The 16,790-nt window shown below is 52.3% G+C and overlaps 7 protein-coding genes across 7 annotated transcripts; 4 read left to right on the top strand and 3 right to left on the bottom strand.

Annotated features, from left to right (window-relative positions):
* Positions 1–2,414: 2,414 nt before the first annotated feature.
* On the bottom strand, positions 2,415–4,924 carry J4E79_004717 (uncharacterized protein; the record flags this gene model as incomplete). The annotated part of the gene is made up of 2 exons (XM_049353600.1): positions 2,415–4,699; positions 4,753–4,924. The coding sequence occupies 2 exons, from the start codon at positions 4,922–4,924 to the stop codon at positions 2,415–2,417; spliced, it is 2,457 nt and encodes an 818-aa protein (XP_049212048.1).
* A 2,239-nt stretch (positions 4,925–7,163) lies between these two features.
* J4E79_004716 (uncharacterized protein) lies at positions 7,164–8,113 on the top strand (the record flags this gene model as incomplete). Its single annotated transcript, XM_049353599.1, has 2 exons — positions 7,164–7,486; positions 7,543–8,113. 2 exons carry the CDS (start codon positions 7,164–7,166, stop codon positions 8,111–8,113), a joined length of 894 nt encoding a protein of 297 aa, XP_049212047.1.
* A 98-nt stretch (positions 8,114–8,211) lies between these two features.
* J4E79_004715 (uncharacterized protein) lies at positions 8,212–8,731 on the bottom strand (the record flags this gene model as incomplete). The annotated part of the gene is made up of 3 exons (XM_049353598.1): positions 8,212–8,496; positions 8,551–8,633; positions 8,692–8,731. The coding sequence occupies 3 exons, from the start codon at positions 8,729–8,731 to the stop codon at positions 8,212–8,214; spliced, it is 408 nt and encodes a 135-aa protein (XP_049212046.1).
* Positions 8,732–8,982: 251 nt separating this feature from the next.
* J4E79_004714 (uncharacterized protein) lies at positions 8,983–9,852 on the bottom strand (the record flags this gene model as incomplete). The annotated part of the gene is made up of 4 exons (XM_049353597.1): positions 8,983–9,206; positions 9,276–9,450; positions 9,496–9,775; positions 9,821–9,852. The coding sequence occupies 4 exons, from the start codon at positions 9,850–9,852 to the stop codon at positions 8,983–8,985; spliced, it is 711 nt and encodes a 236-aa protein (XP_049212045.1).
* Positions 9,853–10,045: 193 nt separating this feature from the next.
* J4E79_004713 (uncharacterized protein) lies at positions 10,046–10,966 on the top strand (the record flags this gene model as incomplete). The annotated part of the gene is made up of 3 exons (XM_049353596.1): positions 10,046–10,129; positions 10,179–10,191; positions 10,239–10,966. The coding sequence occupies 3 exons, from the start codon at positions 10,046–10,048 to the stop codon at positions 10,964–10,966; spliced, it is 825 nt and encodes a 274-aa protein (XP_049212044.1).
* A 1,177-nt stretch (positions 10,967–12,143) lies between these two features.
* Positions 12,144–13,017, top strand: J4E79_004712 (uncharacterized protein; the record flags this gene model as incomplete). Its single annotated transcript, XM_049353595.1, has 2 exons — positions 12,144–12,228; positions 12,320–13,017. 2 exons carry the CDS (start codon positions 12,144–12,146, stop codon positions 13,015–13,017), a joined length of 783 nt encoding a protein of 260 aa, XP_049212043.1.
* Positions 13,018–14,091: 1,074 nt separating this feature from the next.
* Positions 14,092–15,874, top strand: J4E79_004711 (uncharacterized protein; the record flags this gene model as incomplete). Its single annotated transcript, XM_049353594.1, has 2 exons — positions 14,092–15,490; positions 15,765–15,874. 2 exons carry the CDS (start codon positions 14,092–14,094, stop codon positions 15,872–15,874), a joined length of 1,509 nt encoding a protein of 502 aa, XP_049212042.1.
* Between the last annotated feature and the right edge of the window lie 916 nt (positions 15,875–16,790).

The following is a 16,790-nucleotide window of genomic DNA, read 5'->3' as shown; positions in this document are numbered from 1 at the left end:
CGTGCGCGTGTGGGAGAGGTAAAGGATTGGGGGTTGCGGTTCTCAGGCGTCGAAGGTGAAGCTTGATGCAGGTCGCGACTATGCGATTGTACTTTTGGGGAAGGATGCCGGGGTTTCTCCGATTGGAACGTGCCTCAGGCTTCCACCGCCTCCTTCACCCTCGTCAGCAATACTTCTCACAGTCTGGCCACATTATTGCATCGTTTCCCTCTGATACTACTGCATGGATTAGAATGGGGTTTGATACCGAAACTCATCAGAACGAAGCCTTTGCTCAGCCGCGGGCTGGAGCAGGCGTGCGGTTGACAATTTGCGCGCAAAAGTAAAGTCCACTCTACAGACTACGTTGATCTTGACTTAGAGTGTCTGTAAGTAAGAAGAACTGTTTTTACCTCCAGGGTAAGGCATGTTCCGCCTTGCAATCGACGTGGACTGAACGTCTCCATTACGCGACCTTGGAAGCAGGCTTGAGAACCAACACTGCATTAGGAAGGAAAAGATGAAAGCAATCTTTTCTCATCATTACAGGATATCTATGTGTATGCGATAGAACCCATTATCGCCGTATCTATCGCCCACCACCCAGAACTTCACCACCGCCCAAAACCCTCCACCGAAAATTCCCGAGTTTCTACTGCACCAACACGCCGAAGTGACATTGACACCGACACATAATCGGGCAACCTTTCGTTAATGCACAAGGCAGCGCGAGTTGGATTCCCAGAAACTCATCGCCGTTCCCGAGCCCCCACTGCAGCAAAGTACGCCGTAACGGTGACCGCCAGCCATCTCAAAACCCGAAGTCGCTGGAGTGACATCGTACCGACACATGTTCGGGTGACCTTCCATTAAGGCACAAGGCCATGCTGCTCGCGTCTGAGGGGCCGTTGGTCGGACGGGCGACTGCAGCTAGGGCCGATGGAACTCGGTGAGTACATGAAGAAGAAGAGAACTTGAACTACATATTGTTAGTGAGGCACGTCGGCGCGAAGGGAAACTGACTTACTATTTTCTGCTAGCTACGGGCGAAGGCCATATTCTTGTAGGTTCGAGTGAGTGCAGGTGATGACCGTGAGTGTCGGTAGTGATGTCGACCAAAATAAGGTGGATCTCCGCAGGCGATATGTGCAGGTAGAAAGCTGCTGTTGTTGAGATCTTTTTGATTGAGTGGCGACGTCAGCAAAAGACGACGATGGTGAATGTAATGGTCTGTTGCTCGCTGGTTTGGAAGTTGTCCCAGTGCTCGCTTGCGGTTGAGGAGAGCTGGACTCACTTGGAAACGTTAGCAACACAAAACCGGAGAAGGAGCTGATATACTTGTAGCTGCTGACGGGGCGATTGGAATCTCATCCCGGGGTGAGCAAGGGGAGTACCGCTGAAGCTTGCGCAGTAGTAGCGAAGTGAGAACTGGTTGCGGTCATGGTGTTGAGGGATCTCGACAAAACAAAAGTGTTTCTGAACTCGAAAAATTGAGAAGAGTGTGTGATAGAAGTGATGGGGACTAGGCGGGCAGCGTTGTTTATATAGCCAACTCAGCAGCGCTCGCCTTGCTGTCACATGTCATCCAGAATAGACCCTGATTGCCCAGGTGTCGTAAACCGCGCACGCGAAAAGTGGGGCTTACGTTAGTGCTCGCAATTCCCAGACAGGTCCTCATAGTAAATAGGTGAGTTTGGGTCTTCGTCTGGCCTGCCGACGACAGCCGCTGGGACCTCGTAGAAAGGGTTGCCTAACACTAGCGTTCGAGCTCAAATTACATTGCGTCATAGCTTCGTCTTCCTGGCATGGTGGAGGTGAAGGTGAAGGTGAACGTGAAGCTGAGAGTGCATCTTGTTCTTGCTTGGTAGTGTATGGCTATATCTACTAGCTCAGTCCAACGTTAGAAAGTTAGCGTGCATCGGTGTCGAGATCTAAATTCGTCACATACATTCCGTGATAAGAGTAATGGTGTCTCTGACATAGCTCTAGTTGCATCACAGGTCGCTAGGCTACTACCAGATCTTTATATCTTTGAGACACCTTTCTATACATGTGATAGTTGTATACATTGCAACAAGAGATTTTGAATATTTCTTTACACGTGTGCCGGCTGTATACACGCTGTAGCGAGAACTTCAGGATAACCTTTCACACATGTGCCGGCGTTTCCCAATGGAACGGGAACTTTACTCTTGTTGCTATAGAAAACTGTGAGAACCTTCTGCGCGCTCAGCATTCGGATTTGCCGTGAAAGACTGAAGCCCATGCCTCCGTCACATAGAGCACACTAATTGGTCGAGAAGTCGCTTCAAGTCAATTCTTGGGAAATCAGGTCATATGAGCTTAGATCGATGTCAGAGGTGAAAGTTATACATTATCATAACTATATCATTAAACTAAAAGTAGATGCTAATCTCTTCTTTGGATGTAGCTACCTACTGGCCAACAACAGTGAAGCTGTCCTGGACCTTCAGGTCTCGGCTGCTCAGTCCGACCCAGATGGTGAACTCGCCCTCGGGAATGACCCACTGCTGGCTGACAATGTCCCAGTAGCTCAGATCCCTGCGCTGAAGCTCAAAGCTGACGGTCTCCTTGTCGCCCTTCTCGAGGTATACCTTCTCGAAGCCGCGGAGCTGGCGGATAGGTGTACCGGCTGGAGCGGAAGAGGGAAGGCCGACGTAGAGCTGGGGAACGGTAGCACCGGCACAGTCACCGGTGTTGGCGACGGATACAGTGACGTTGTAGAGAGACTCCCACAGAGCGGGGTTGCCACCGGGCTGGATGGGCAGCTGCTCGGGCATGGATGTGATGTTGTGCTCCAGAGGGGAAGACTCAATGTCGGAGATCTCAAATGTGGTGTATGAGAGACCGAAACCGAACTCGTAACGGACAGACATGTTCTGGAGGTCAAAGTGGCGGTAGTCAATCTCAAGCTTCTCGTCGAACCAGCTCTGCCAGTCGGCAAATCCGGTGGTGTTGATGGCGGTGGTGGGAGGCGCATTCCAGTCATCACCGTTCTCGGCAATGGTGTAAGGAAGGTGACCAGAGGGGTTTACGTGTCCGTACAGGATGTCAACGAGCGAGTTTCCAGACTCTTGGCCGGGGAAATGCGCAGCCAGGATAGCGGTAACGTTGGGGTGGTCAGCCCATGGCAAAGTGTTGACACCGGCAGAGTGGGTAACAACGACAGTGTTGTTGCAGTAAGACGCGACGGACTCGACAACATCATCACCCTCCCAGTCAGATCCCAGGTGGGCGCGGTCATCGCCTTCCTCAGCCCAAGTCTTTAGCATAACAATGCAGACTTCGGGGACAGCGCGGGGAATGACAAGGGTGCTGACATTGTTGGCGATGATGTGAGTGTTGTTGAGGAAGAACTGAGTGATACCGCCATCCGCGGCGACACGGTTCTGGATGGCACGGAGAGGGGTGACCATGTAGGTGAACTGGCCGGTACCTGAGCCACCGCCAGCGAGAATGCTACCGTATTCGTAGTTCTGCTGGTTGATGACAGAGCTGCGTGCTGGGTCGCCTGCGTCGTTACCGAAGATAGCGACGTTCTGGGGAGCCTTAAGAGGCAGAGTGCGGTCGACGTTCTTGAGGAGGACGCTGCCAGCGGCACCATGGCGGCGGATAAGCTCGCCGTGGTTGCCACGGACATCACGGCTGACTTCGCCGGTGAGGTTGTACTCGCGGGACCATGTGCTACGGGGCGAGAAGGTGTTCAGATCAGCGCCTGAGGGGTCAGCCGAGGGGAAGTCCTGGTCTTGGCCGAGTTGGAAGTAAGGGGTCATGATACGCATGACCATGTCGTCGATGCGGGAAACATCAACGGTGCCGTTGTTGACAGCAGCAGTGACGTTGCCGCCAAAGTATGAAGGGAGGCCAAAGTTCAGACCGTAGGCACCAAGTCCACCGGGCATGTTCATGTCCAGACCGGCCTCGATAGAGGCAACACCAGAGTGAGTGGCACCCCAGTCAGACATGATGTAGCCCTGGAAGCCAAGCTCAGTCTTGAGCAGACCGTTCTGCGAGGCAGAGTTCTGGCATCCGTAAGAGCCGTTGATGCGCTGGTAAGAGCACATGAAGCTGGCAGCGCGGGCCTTGGCAGCATTGGCAAAGGGCCACATGTAAAGCTCGTGCATGGTGCGGTCGTCGATGTTGGAAGAGAGAGCCGCCGTCGTCTGCTCGGTGTTGTCGTTCTCGTCTTCGTAAAGCGGGTTTCGCATGATCTCTTGCTCATTGCCAATCCAGTGCTTTGCGCAGGCTTGCACACCGGCATCCTGGATACCGTTGATGGTCTTCTCCATTGCCACACCACTGAGGTAAGGGTCAGAGGAGAATCCCTCCCAGTTACGGCCTGCATAGGCGGAACGTCCGAGAGGACCAGCGACGGGACCCAAGAAGACCTGGGAGCCCTTGGCCTTGAACTCTGCGCCCATGGCATGGCCACGCTCGTACATGATGTCCTTGTCCCATGTGGCTCCGGCAGAGACACCAGCGGAGAAGACGCTAGCGTAGTCTGCAACACGAATTCCAAGAGGACCATCCTGAAGACACAGACCGGGGAAGCCAAGACGAGGGATAGCAACAATGTTGCCAACGCAAGGTCCGGCTTGACCAGTGACCATGTCAGCCTTCTCCTCGAGCGTGAGCTGGGCTACGAAAGCTTTCGCCTTCTCAAGACCCATCTCCCAGCCACCAGCGCCGGTGATGTTCGCTGTAGAGCATTAGATTGATCACGAGCGAGGTTGGTGATGTAGGATAACTTACGCGACGGGTAGACAGCTGGTGAGGAGCCATACTCGGTCAAGATGGTGGTGTTGAGCGGCTGTACGTACTCAAACGCATCTTCATCGCGACCACCGCCTTCGAAGTTCTGAGCATTGACTGCTGCCAGGAGGACAGAGCCCGAAAGTACGGCCGAAACAAGGGAAGGTGCCATGATTCTGGATTGTCGAAGGTGAATCGAGTGCCTGGATGACCATCATCTTTGTGCACAGCAGTACTTATATACTGCTCTCCTCTCGGCGCATGCTCGTCCGCCCGGTGGCAGTCCTCATCCCGATCAAAAGGCTAGAAGCCGATGTGGCAGCCACCACCATGTCCCGAAGTTTGCCCGTGCGGGTTGCGGAGTCTCCACACCTCCGTACCATACCAGTGTCGTCCTGGTATTAAGGCGCACGACGTCATCTCAAGGCTGCGTAGCGGTTGCCAAGCGGGCGGTCGGACGTGTGCATGCGCGTCGGCAGATGGTTGTGGAGTAGAAAACGAAGAGGTCGGAGCCGGGAACATTGACTCGCGATGATTTGCGGGGATCGTGAGGTTGGCTCATGACTCGCGACTGAGAGTCGCCTTGCATTGCTGCTGCAGTCGAACTGGCAGGGTTAGCTTCCTGGGGACGAATCCTGGATGATGCTGCTACACCTACATCCACGTGCCGTGAACCACAGCTCTGGTACTGGCAGTTTGATCGAAGAACGTTCCACGAAACATTCTCCGCACATCACCGGTACACCTTCCATCACGACTCACGGGTATGGGGAAGTGCGCGAAATACGACAGTACACGACTAAGCTCCACGCCTCCAAGCTTGTCTGTTTATCCTAAAGCGGGGCGAGATCTTGGATTTTGTGTGTTGCCGACGAAAAGTCCCGAGAGGCATCGGTAGGCATCGTCACGAGGCTCATGGGTAACAGAAATTTTCGGTGCATGGAGCAAGCGTCGGACCCAGTGGAGGTATTCGGTAGGCGCTAAGCCAGCAGAAGGAATGCACCCTTGGGAACCCCAGCATCGTGACATGGCGATCGCTCCGGAGCTCCACAAGTCACTTCCCCGCAAACGTCCTGGGCCGAAGTTGTGCCTCAAGTCGGGCTTAGATCGTCAGGTCGAGTTGTTGACAGGATAAAAAAACCTCGCATCGCGGTTGCCGAGAGCCGTTCATAGGTGCGGATGCTGCATCGCAATTGCCCAGGTCTACGGGTGTGTTCATGTAGGGTGCACTACATACGTAACGGTACAGGAGTTGATGACCCAGGGTGAGGCTCTAGGCCTAGAATACGAAGTATGAACTGGTTGAGTGTGTATGAAGGTGGGCTCCGAGTACCAGGATGAGAACGTGACTTGGATTCGTAAGTGTGCGCAGATGGATAACCGGGCATCCATACAGGGAATGTCCTTCCCTTCAGCAGTGACACGAACTGGTCAGGGCTTGCACTCATGACTTCTCGGTAATTTACGAGATTTGACATTCGATAGCTTTGTGCTTGACAGTTACTGGTACCCAGGTTCTGTTTTCAGACTATGCTGAGTCAAGAGTGTCCCTGCTTAGCAGAAAGTAGCAATGGCTATCCTTGTACAAGGCCGTAGTGTAGTTGTGACAGCGCAATAGAACGACAGAGGAGCTCTGGCTTCCACTATGTTTGCTCGCCTTGTATCTGCATCTCGTTCGTCCCTGATGGCACGCTGCCCTTCCAAAGTCTACATCGGCCAACGATTCTTCAAATACCTGGGTACGGGGCAGACTTTGGAGTCCATGCGGATCTTGATCAACTAGAGCCACCGGAACAAGACCTTGTCGCCGTGTCTGTATCAAACACAGATACATGGTGAATCGGGGTAGAGAACGGCATAGAGTTGTACTCAGTCCATGATGCGAAAGTCGCCGGGTGGTGGGTGAGATGACTGATCTAGGAGCTAAGGTGAGGCCGACATTGCTCTTGATACTGTTGTGCTTGCTCACGAAGTCCCAAAAGCTGGATATTGGTTCGCGGACAGTATAGCAGGACTTCGATTGGTGTCTTCAAAACTGAAAGATTGAACATGTCCACGGGTGCGTCTGAACATGCCTAGGAACAAGACCGAACATCAAGCACCGCCGGAGACATACCGCAACACTTGCAAACTAAATCAAGATGTGATTCCTGAGAGGCTTGTCAAGTCTTGATCGTGCCGGTAAACCCGTGTTCTCTGGTTGAATATTTGGTGTCGCGCCAGGAACGACGATTGACCAAATCACAAGCTGTGCCGTCGCGGTGCCTCGGCTAACTGCGGTCTATCAGCAATGAGGTCGCCAAACACGCCGCGCACAACGTCGACGCTACAGCTCCAGACTTGAGTATCTCTGGGCGGAAGAACTACGGAACCATCGCAATCGCACAAGAAAAATCCTAAACACGATCGAAATGCCCCTCCTCCGCCTCAACCCCCGCGTCCTACACCGCGCCGTTGGAATTCGCGGCTATGCGACTGCCCAAGCCCCGGCTATAAACGTCACAAACGTCCCAGCACCACACTGCGGAAGCATACGAATACTCTCACTCAACCGGCCCGCGGCACGCAATGCCATATCACGGCAATTGCTCACGGAGCTGACGCAACAAGTGAACAGCCTACACAATGAGGGTGACCAGGGATCAACGCGAGCGTTGATATTGGCGAGCGATATAGAGACAAGTTTCTGCGCGGGCGCAGACCTCAAGGAAAGGGCTACGTTTACCCAGGAAGAGTATGTCTAGTTTCTACAATGGTCACTTGAGACGAGCAACGGCTAACAGATGGCAGCACATCCAACTTTCTCACAACACTGCGGGGAACATTCGCGTCGATATCGCAACTACCTATACCCACAATCTCTGCTTTGGCTGCACCAGCTTTCGGCGGCGGCCTCGAGCTAGCCCTTACAACACACATGCGTGTCTTCGCGTCCACCACGACCGTCGCCCTCCCCGAGACGCGTCTTGCCATTCTTCCTGGCGCGGGAGGAACATATCGTCTGCCCGCTTTGATCGGCCTCTCACGCGCGCGAGACATGATCTTGACAGGCCGCCGTGTTGCCGCGCCAGAAGCCTACTTCCTAGGGCTGTGCGACCGGTTAGTAGAGATCACGGCAGAGGATGTGCAACAAGAAGGGGCTGCGCGGAAGAAGGTCCTAAACGAAGCGATTAGACTAGCAAGGGAGATATGTGAAGGTGGACCGATAGCGATCAAGGCCGCGCTTCAAGCGGTTGAGGGATGCGCGTTGGGCGAGAAGGCTGAGAATGCTGCATACGAGCTTGTGGTCAGGACAAAGGATAGGGATGAGGCGCTTGTCGCGTTCAAGGAGAAGAGAAAACCCGTGTTCAAGGGAGAATAATCGAATGTTAGTGGCGCCGGTCAAGTGCTGAGATATGCGCCTCTGGCCTGAGTCAACATGCTTCATTGATGCCCTGTACGAGTGCGATACACGCTGCTTCACATCTTGCTCTTGATCTCCTCCAGCAGCTTGCTCAATTCGCTCTTGTCCGCTTCCTTAGTTGGCCACTCAATCCCGAGACCCTCCTGTTGGTTCGGCTTTGGGATTAGGTGGAAGTGTACGTGATCCACGACCTGGTGGGCAATCCTTCCATTGTTCTGTAAGATGTTGTAGTCTTGGATGTTCTGCGCGATAGCAATTCGCTTCGTGACGGAGAGGACTTCGGCGAGCTGGTCGTCGGGTATGTCGTGGAGCTTTGCGCCGTGGTGTTTAGGGATGATCAGCTAGGGGCACATTAGTCTTGGGCTGGTTGATACTGGAGGGACTAGAAAGCATACAGAGTGGCCTTTGCTCAAAGGACCGATGTCAAGGAAAGCAAGTGTCTTTTCGCTCTCGAAGATCTTCATCGAAGGGATCTCGCCTAGTCCTTCTGTTAGCCATTTTCGACTCAGAGAACAGCCAAGCTAAGAGGTTGTTACCCTTGATGATCTTGCAGAAGATGCATGCAGCGGAGGACATTGTGGTACTCGTGGAATGGGTGGTTGGTTGGTTGGTACGGGTCTGGTTGGTGAATGAAGATGACGCAGCGAGCTTATGCTTTGAGAGCGAAGTGGGGTTGACCGAGGGACATGTGGGGTAGCTGTTTGGCGGGACGGTTCCGCCATGCTTCACATGTATATTCCAATCACGAGCATTTCCTTATAAACACTACTGCCTTGATTGTAGAAGTATTCATCCTCTCAAGTATAGCTACCTCATGTTCTCGCGGGTCATGACTTTGCCCACTTCCACGATGGGCACTCAAAGTTCGCGTAGCATCTGAACTCGTTGCTCAATCCTTTGGCGTGCTTGATCTCGTAATCAGTCGTCTTAGTTCCTACTTTCCCGTATAGTTTGTCTGTAACCAGGCTTTCCATACGCTCGCCAGTGCAGACAATGAGACGCAGAGAATCTTGCGTCCATGACTTCGCTAACCATCGCACGGTCAAGGCAGCTATGCCGTGTTAGCGACATCGAACATACGATTGTTGGAGACATATCATGGAAATACCTTTAGTTTGACAATCTTGACTCAGAAATGGCGGGTCGCAAATGATGACATCGAACGAGGCCTTCATCTCAGCTGGTAGTTGGATCGCCTTCTCGAAGTCGTAGCGCACGAACTCCTTGAAGACGGCAAAGCGCTCGTCAAACTCCAGCAATTTAATCTGCGGGCGGCACTTGACTTCACCCGAATTCTAACAATGTTGGTTTTTCTCGTCTTGCGCTTCCAGAGTACTCACCAGTAGATTTTTCAGCTGGATGAAAGCACTCGGAGCAGACACGACTGCTATCCTTGTCTCATCTGTCGCACCATCCAGAAGCTGTCGCGCAAGCACCATAGCGGTCTCGTCGCTATACCAAAATTGACTTGCATTCCAGTCTTCGGTGAAGGCGTCCATGGACAACTTCCCTTCGAAGTCATCTTCGGCTTGGCCTTTGAGTTCCTCAAACTGCTTTTGTCGTGCATCCCGCTCGCCATAAAATTCTTTTAGCGCGGCAAGAGCATCACCGGAGAGCTGTCTTCATTTGTTAGCATTTGGGCTGCGATCAGCTAGTAAGACTTACGGTATCTCATCGTCGTCTGCTATCGACGCCATGTTGAGTTTGGCCCAAGGCAGGTTGCCGCACAGCGTACCTGAAAAGTGATAGTTTGGTTGAGTCGTATCCCACTATCGATAACAGTGTGCCTCGGCTGTGCTGGTCCAGCTGGAACCTGAGGTCAGAGCGACCATGCGCCCGCGATTGCGATGGCCGTCAGCAACCTCTAGCACACGCGCACTATACTCAAAGATGGCAGAATCTTTGGTATCGCTTCCAGAAGTTGAGCAGGTCAGCGATCGGGTTATCAGGGTCCTCGGCGGCAACCCTAGCAAGGTGAGCGCCGTTATCATCTAAGAAACGGCGCGATCTGACAAAGCCCAAGTTCACGCTGCAAGGTACATGCAGTTGCCATCTTACGGTTAACATGTTCTAAGTAAACTAGGCACAAACACGTACATAGTTGGTCGTGGCGCATCACGACTGCTCATTGACACTGGCGAAGGCAAACCGCAGTGGATAGCGTCGATCAAGTCGCTCCTTTCAAAGGAGAACATCACCATCGACAAAGTGCTATTGACGCACTGGCACCACGATCATATCCAAGGTGTCCCCGACCTACTCGCGCACTCTCCCGACACGAAGGTCTACAAGAACGATCCGCACGACGACTGGCTCGCGATAAGTGATGGGCAGAAGTTTGAGACGGAAGGCGCGACCCTACGTGCCTTCTTCTGCCCGGGACATACCACAGACCACACAGCTTTCGTGTTGGAGGAAGAAGATGCCATGTTCACGGCGGACAACGTATTGGGTCAGGGCACAGCCGTATTCGAAGATCTGGCAGCGTACATGAAAAGTCTCGACGCCATGTCGACGCAGTTCAGGGGTCGCGCATATCCCGGTCATGGGCCTGTCATCGAAGATGGTCCATCAAAAATCACTGAGTATATAAAACATCGCAAGCAGCGTGAGAAACAGGTGTTGGATGTACTTGCAGAGAGTCAAGGCATGGGTTCTATGGATATTGTAAAAGTAATCTACAAGGAGTACCCAGAAAGCCTTTGGGAACCGGCGGAGAGGGGGATACGCCAGATTCTCGACAAGCTTAAGCAGGAAGGCAAGGTGGGCGGTGACAGACTGTGGGTACTTAGTGGGAAGAGTAGTCTTTAGATGTTCCAATGACACATAGTTTGACATGGCTAAATTCTGATAAGCGCCCAAGTGACTTAACTGCGCCCCACCACGCCCAAGTTCATGTACGATGACCCAAATCATTCCGCAGTGCGAACGTAGCGTAACATATTCTAGTTATAGATGCAATAGACGGGAAATTCTTCATCAAATCATCAGTCGTGATGCCAGAGTGGTTAATGGGTTAGACTTGAATTCTTCATTCAGTTATCTAATGGCTTCGGCCTCGCAAGTAAGTAATACTCATGTTCGAAATGCCCAAAAGACGGCAATTAACCCAATTGACCAGGTTCGAATCTTGTTCACGACGTCGTGTTTAATGCCTGTAAACAGTGGCTTCTTTTTTGCGTGGTTGTGGTTGAGGTGGAGGGTGAAATGGCGGAGTTTTGGCGCCACCCAACCGCCGAACTTTTTGCACCACCACGACGCTTGAACTTGAAATCTTGTAAAGACTACCGCTTACTGCGCTTCACAAACATAGACAATAATAATACTTTAAGGTTCACAACAAACGTCCATCTTCTCAGAAGGTCAATACCCCATGACTCTTTTGCACTTTCCAAAAGCACAACCACCTCGCGCTGCTATTTTCTCAGCATACAATCCTTCCTGGCCCGGCTTGCTTACTATCCTACGATTTGCTTTTGCTTATTTACTTTTTGATACCTTGGTGCATCGCGTGGTAAGACGTCGCGATGAGATAGCAAGCCACCGGTATACGGAGAACGGACTTGTAACGCACCCCTGTCGCTTACTTAGTTCTACTCTAGAGCCTCTTCATATATGCTTGAACAAGTACTAGCTGTCTATAGAGTTGACTACATCGTTGTCCACACGCGCAACGGCACGAGAGGTGGTCATAATTCTGTGTTGCATTTCCGGGTTTTGCTACATACATACTATTATAACTCAGTGAGTATAAAATGTCTAGGACAATGTACACTTCTAGTAAGAAAATAGTCCTAACAAATCTTTTGAGGATGCGACACAAATTGTTGCCGCCCCTGGTGAGGGCTGCGCCCACTTGCCATCACGGCCTAGGTCCTCGCTTACTCAATGGCGTTCTTGCCCCAGACCCCGCGCAATTGCACACCCAAGTGCGCATCTTACCAGCGACGATACGCCAGGCTGTCACCCTCGGAACGCGACAAAAGTCATGGATTTGACTGACGATGCCGAAAGCATGGTGCAAGATCACACCGATGCTGATGACGACATCGAAATCACACAGAGCGGCGATGGTATCTCACAGCCTACGAACGCGCGCATTCAAGTGTCGAAGACTTTCCGGCAAGTTTGTCTGTAAAGGGATGTGTGGACAGAACTAACTAGTATGGCCTAGTCTGAGAGGACCCATGATCACGCTCGTGATCGGACCAGCGCACGAGGCTGTGTCGATCCAAGTCCATCAAGATATTCTTACAAGAACTTCTGAATTCTTCGCCCGAGCCCTGAAGCCTGAATGGGCGGCCATGCGGGAGAGGCCGGATCATATTGAGCTACCCGCTTACACAGTAAAAGATGTTGAAACCTACGCACACTGGTTGTACTCTGGAAAAGTACCAGCCAGGTGCTTCGATCTCTATCGAACCTTCGAAGATGGCGAGGAAAACAATCCAGTTTGGATCGACCTTGCGACCGCATACGTGTTTGGTGAGCAGATACTGGACCGACATTACCAGCAGACTGTTCTCAACACCATGGCTGGTGTACAAAATGATAGTTATGATGACGAAGATAAGCCACCGGACCGGAGAATTCTCTGTATACCAGATTTTCCTTCTGAGGAGGCTATACGTGTTCTTTACCGTGGCACACCCGAAAGCTCGCCCATCAGGGCGTTAGCCGCGGACATGTGTGCATATGCTACCCTTCAGGACGAGGATCGAAGGCCAGACTTCAATCGCTTGCCTCGCGAAGCATTGGTGGACGTTCTGGATGCGATACCAAGGATAAATTCGATACAGAAACTTTCGCGCCCATGGGATGAGTACACGGAAGGTTATTGGCCTATGCTGAACGAAGTCTGAGAAATGTATGTTCTGCTACCAATTTGTATTCGTTCGTGCGCTATCGCAAATCTAATTCACTCTAGCCGACCTCGCAGCAATCCGTGGACTCACAACTTCTCTCGCCACCGCAGATATGTTTCAACATGTTACTAGCATACAGAATTAGTTTACGCCATTCACCGATGACAACACCATCAGCGACTAAAGGGTGGCGACTTTCCTGCTGTACACTATTCAGGCAAGAGAAACTATGTAACACCAACCTCCGTCCCTCTCATAGGACAAGGTCGCGTAGAGCCTACGTCAACGTTAGATTGCCTACTTTGTATAGTGTTGCTTCAACGTATCCTGCAGCCCTGTTTAGGTTTTGCCTTCCAATGAGATCTGCATGTGCTCACAGCATATGCGCGTCTCTGGTACGAGGTGTCTTCTCTCTAGTAATAAGAGGGAGCTCATCGTGCGGCACTGGGGCCTTTTCAAAGTTCGATTCGTCAATGAGGACTTTCCTCACGATACAAACTAGACTAGCAGGCTTCCTCGTTTGCATACAAAAGATTGGTGCTTTATCAAACGTCTGGTGCATGAATGCGGGCACAACTCAGGTATGTAACACAGTATATAATTGCGATGCGGGTGCTTCTCCTAAGCACCTTGTTTCACAGTATGCAGCAGTATATACTCTTCTAAATGTTCTAGTATTTGAAACCAAGCCATGAAGTTCGGTGCGTCCCACTACAAAAGGTTTTACCTTAGAGGTTTGACGATGCCTGGAAGATATTCGGCGCACGCTACGATGCGCGATTGTGAATCTCTTTCACTTCAGTTGCATTTCACTCATCACCGCTACCGCAACCACGCTGGACAATGTATCGCAGTGCCCGGTGGCTGTCTCCAATAGGTGCGTGCACTTGCGCCGACCGACTGAGTAGCTGTGGTTCTGCCACTCCCCTAGCCTATATAAACCCCCGATCCCTCGACTCAACACCTCAACACCGCACTGCTTTACACTGCTCCGCTCAACCAGAACTTCCATCAAACTCCATCAAGAGTCACCTGAGCTCCTTTCCCAAGCAAACATCAGCAATCAGAAAGATGGGAGGCAAGAATAAGAAGAAGGGCGCCTCCGGCGCCGATGGGGTAGCCAGTTCGAGCAAGAAAAAGAAGGGACGGGGCGGCATGAGCGACAAGCAAGAAGAGAACAAGACCAGAACCTTGGAGGACCTTAACTCTTCCTCAGCTTGGGATCGTGACGATGCCGGAGACGATGCGACACTCGAACCGGATGACGCTGCCGAAACTTCCGAAGAGCCCATCGAATCCACTCCGACTATAGAGGCACAGGATATCACTGAAACTGAGCCAGTCAAGAACGACGACCCGCAGGACGAGCTTCCACAGCAAGAGCCCGATGTCGCCGAGACTGAGACACCTTGGACTACGACGCCGTCAGCGCGAAAGAAGAAGGCAAGCAACGTGTCAGACGCTGGAGATGTCTCTAGTGATACCCTTCCGAACAGCCAAGCCCCTGCCATATCATGGTCTTTTGGTGAGAAAGGCGTCACAAATGTTGCGAAGTCTCAAGATGCTGGACAGCCTCAAGATACCACAAACTTTGAAGCCGATCTAGGCGATAAGCTCAAGCATCTTTCGCTCGGAAAACAGACATTACAAGAAGACGTTGAAGTAACAGATGGCGAAGAGAAGCAGGGCACAATTGTTTCAGCTGATAACGTTGTGTGCCGGCCAAAGGTCGAGGATGAAGCAGCACCTGGAAATTCTAGCGACGAGTCATCAGCTCCTCTCGAAGGTCATCGGGCGCTATCACCACCGCCTCTCGAATCACAGCTTGAAGAAACCCATGAGCCTACCGAGAATCTGGGAAACAAAGCACGAGCGTCGACCGAATTGCCTGCCCAAAAGCCGAAGCCCAACGATCGACTTGCACCATCTACTCAAGAAATGGTTAAGCAGCCTGCGACTGCTCTAACCCTTGCTGTTAAGCCCCAACTGCCGAGCAAGCCTCAGTCCTCTACCGAGGTCCAACAAACTCAAGCACCACCACCGGCACAGTTGCAGCAGCCTCCCAAGGCCAAGCCACCCACTCAAGTTCAACACACCCAGACACCACCGCCGGCACAGCCTCCCAAGGCCAAGGCGCCTATTCAGGCTCAAACAAAATCACCCGCACAGTCACAACGGCCTAGCAAGCCTAAGACTTCTGTTCAAGTTCAAGGCACCCAAACAGAACCCTGGACACCTCCACTGCCCCCAGTCACGCCTAGGAATCCTACCCGAGACCAGGGCACCCAGACAAAGCCATGGACGCCTCCACTGCCTCCAGTCGAGCCCAAAAAACCTACACGAGACCAGGGCACCCAGACAGAGCCATGGGTCGAGCCACAGCCGCCGGCCAAACGCGAAACCATCACCCGCAACCAAGGCGCCCAGACACAAGTTTCGTCTTCGTCAGCCCCGAAGCCGAAGTCTCATGGTAGGACGGAGCCTCCTCTTCGAGGGATCCTGAAAAAGTCTACCGCTTCGCCGTCAGCTTCCACTGGGCCGCAGAACCAAGAAATCGAGATCCCCCATGGCCCGCGAGCACCACGACCTTCCAATTCCGCCACGCCATCAGCTTCCACCGGGCCGCAAAATCAAGGAAGCGGCTTTCCCTATGGTCGGCCAGCACCGCCGTCTAACGGTCTCGCACAGTCTAGCCAGAACCGGCGATCGTTGGAACCAGAGCGGAACAACCATGACACGGCTAGGTCGACTTATGGCTCAGCAAGCGGAACACCACTCGGAAGATCCAACGTGCCTGCAACGCCTCCGGTTCGACCAACTCCAGATCAACGCAGATCACCTCGACCAATCCTAATCCAAGCGGACCCTGATTTAGTTGTAGAGCTGGTTGTAAATCACCAGTATGACAGATCCGCAATAGCTTACCAACACACCCTGGCGAGGAATACGGATTACTTCATTGAACCTGGAAACTTATACCCAGCTTCTGGAAAAGTGAGGACCCACTTCGTGGGCGAACAATTCTCCAGCCGAGTGGTCAAAGAATACGTGGAGTGGCTACGTCGTGGTAGGCTTCCTACCATGGCTTCCCTTGGTCGACTCACTCCTTCTACCGCTGACGAGGTTCTCATGTTCTTGGCTCGTGCATACGTTTTTGGCGAGCGGATCGACGACAGGGCTTGGATGAACGATGTCATGGATTGCTTTACCTATGTGCATATCCATGATTGGCGCCTCGAGCTGGACGATGTCATCTTATTCACGTATAAGTTTTCGGTTTCTCATTCACGGCTACGTACGCTTTTGGCGGATATGTTCGCGTACCTTCTCCCTAACCCTGAGCAATTGTTGTCTCAGGATGGCATTCCACTAGTGCAGGAATTGAGGGACCTGCCGTCAGCATTCTATCGCGCTGTACGATGCGAGATGACGCAGAGGACAAATTGTACGCCCTCGTGCTGGCGCGCCCGTCTCGACCACCCAGAGCATTACTATGTTGATGAAGAGGGAGAGGGTGGGCTTTCATGGAGACAAGCGCCTGATTGTGGGCATGGCGAGGCTACATCGATGAGGTGAAATGTCATGTTTTGGAATTTTTCAGGGTAGGACAAGTACCTTGTAGTGTGTAAGAGCAGCTGTAATGGAATCATGAAACGGAATACCACCTGCTCGTTCTTTCGGTTTCTATATGTGATCCCCTGGTCCCGCGAAGTATGTATCGGGACACAGAAATCTTAATGAATGCCGCCATTGAATGTGCAATGCATACG

The sequence above is a fragment of the Alternaria viburni genome, assembly GCF_023758015.1.
Source record: "Alternaria viburni strain BMP 2772 chromosome Unknown scaffold_8, whole genome shotgun sequence".
In the NCBI taxonomy this organism is placed as follows: Eukaryota; Fungi; Ascomycota; class Dothideomycetes; order Pleosporales; family Pleosporaceae; genus Alternaria; species Alternaria viburni.
The sequence above is the reverse complement of the archived record's forward strand: the minus strand, read 5'-3'. Positions and strand labels throughout refer to the sequence as shown.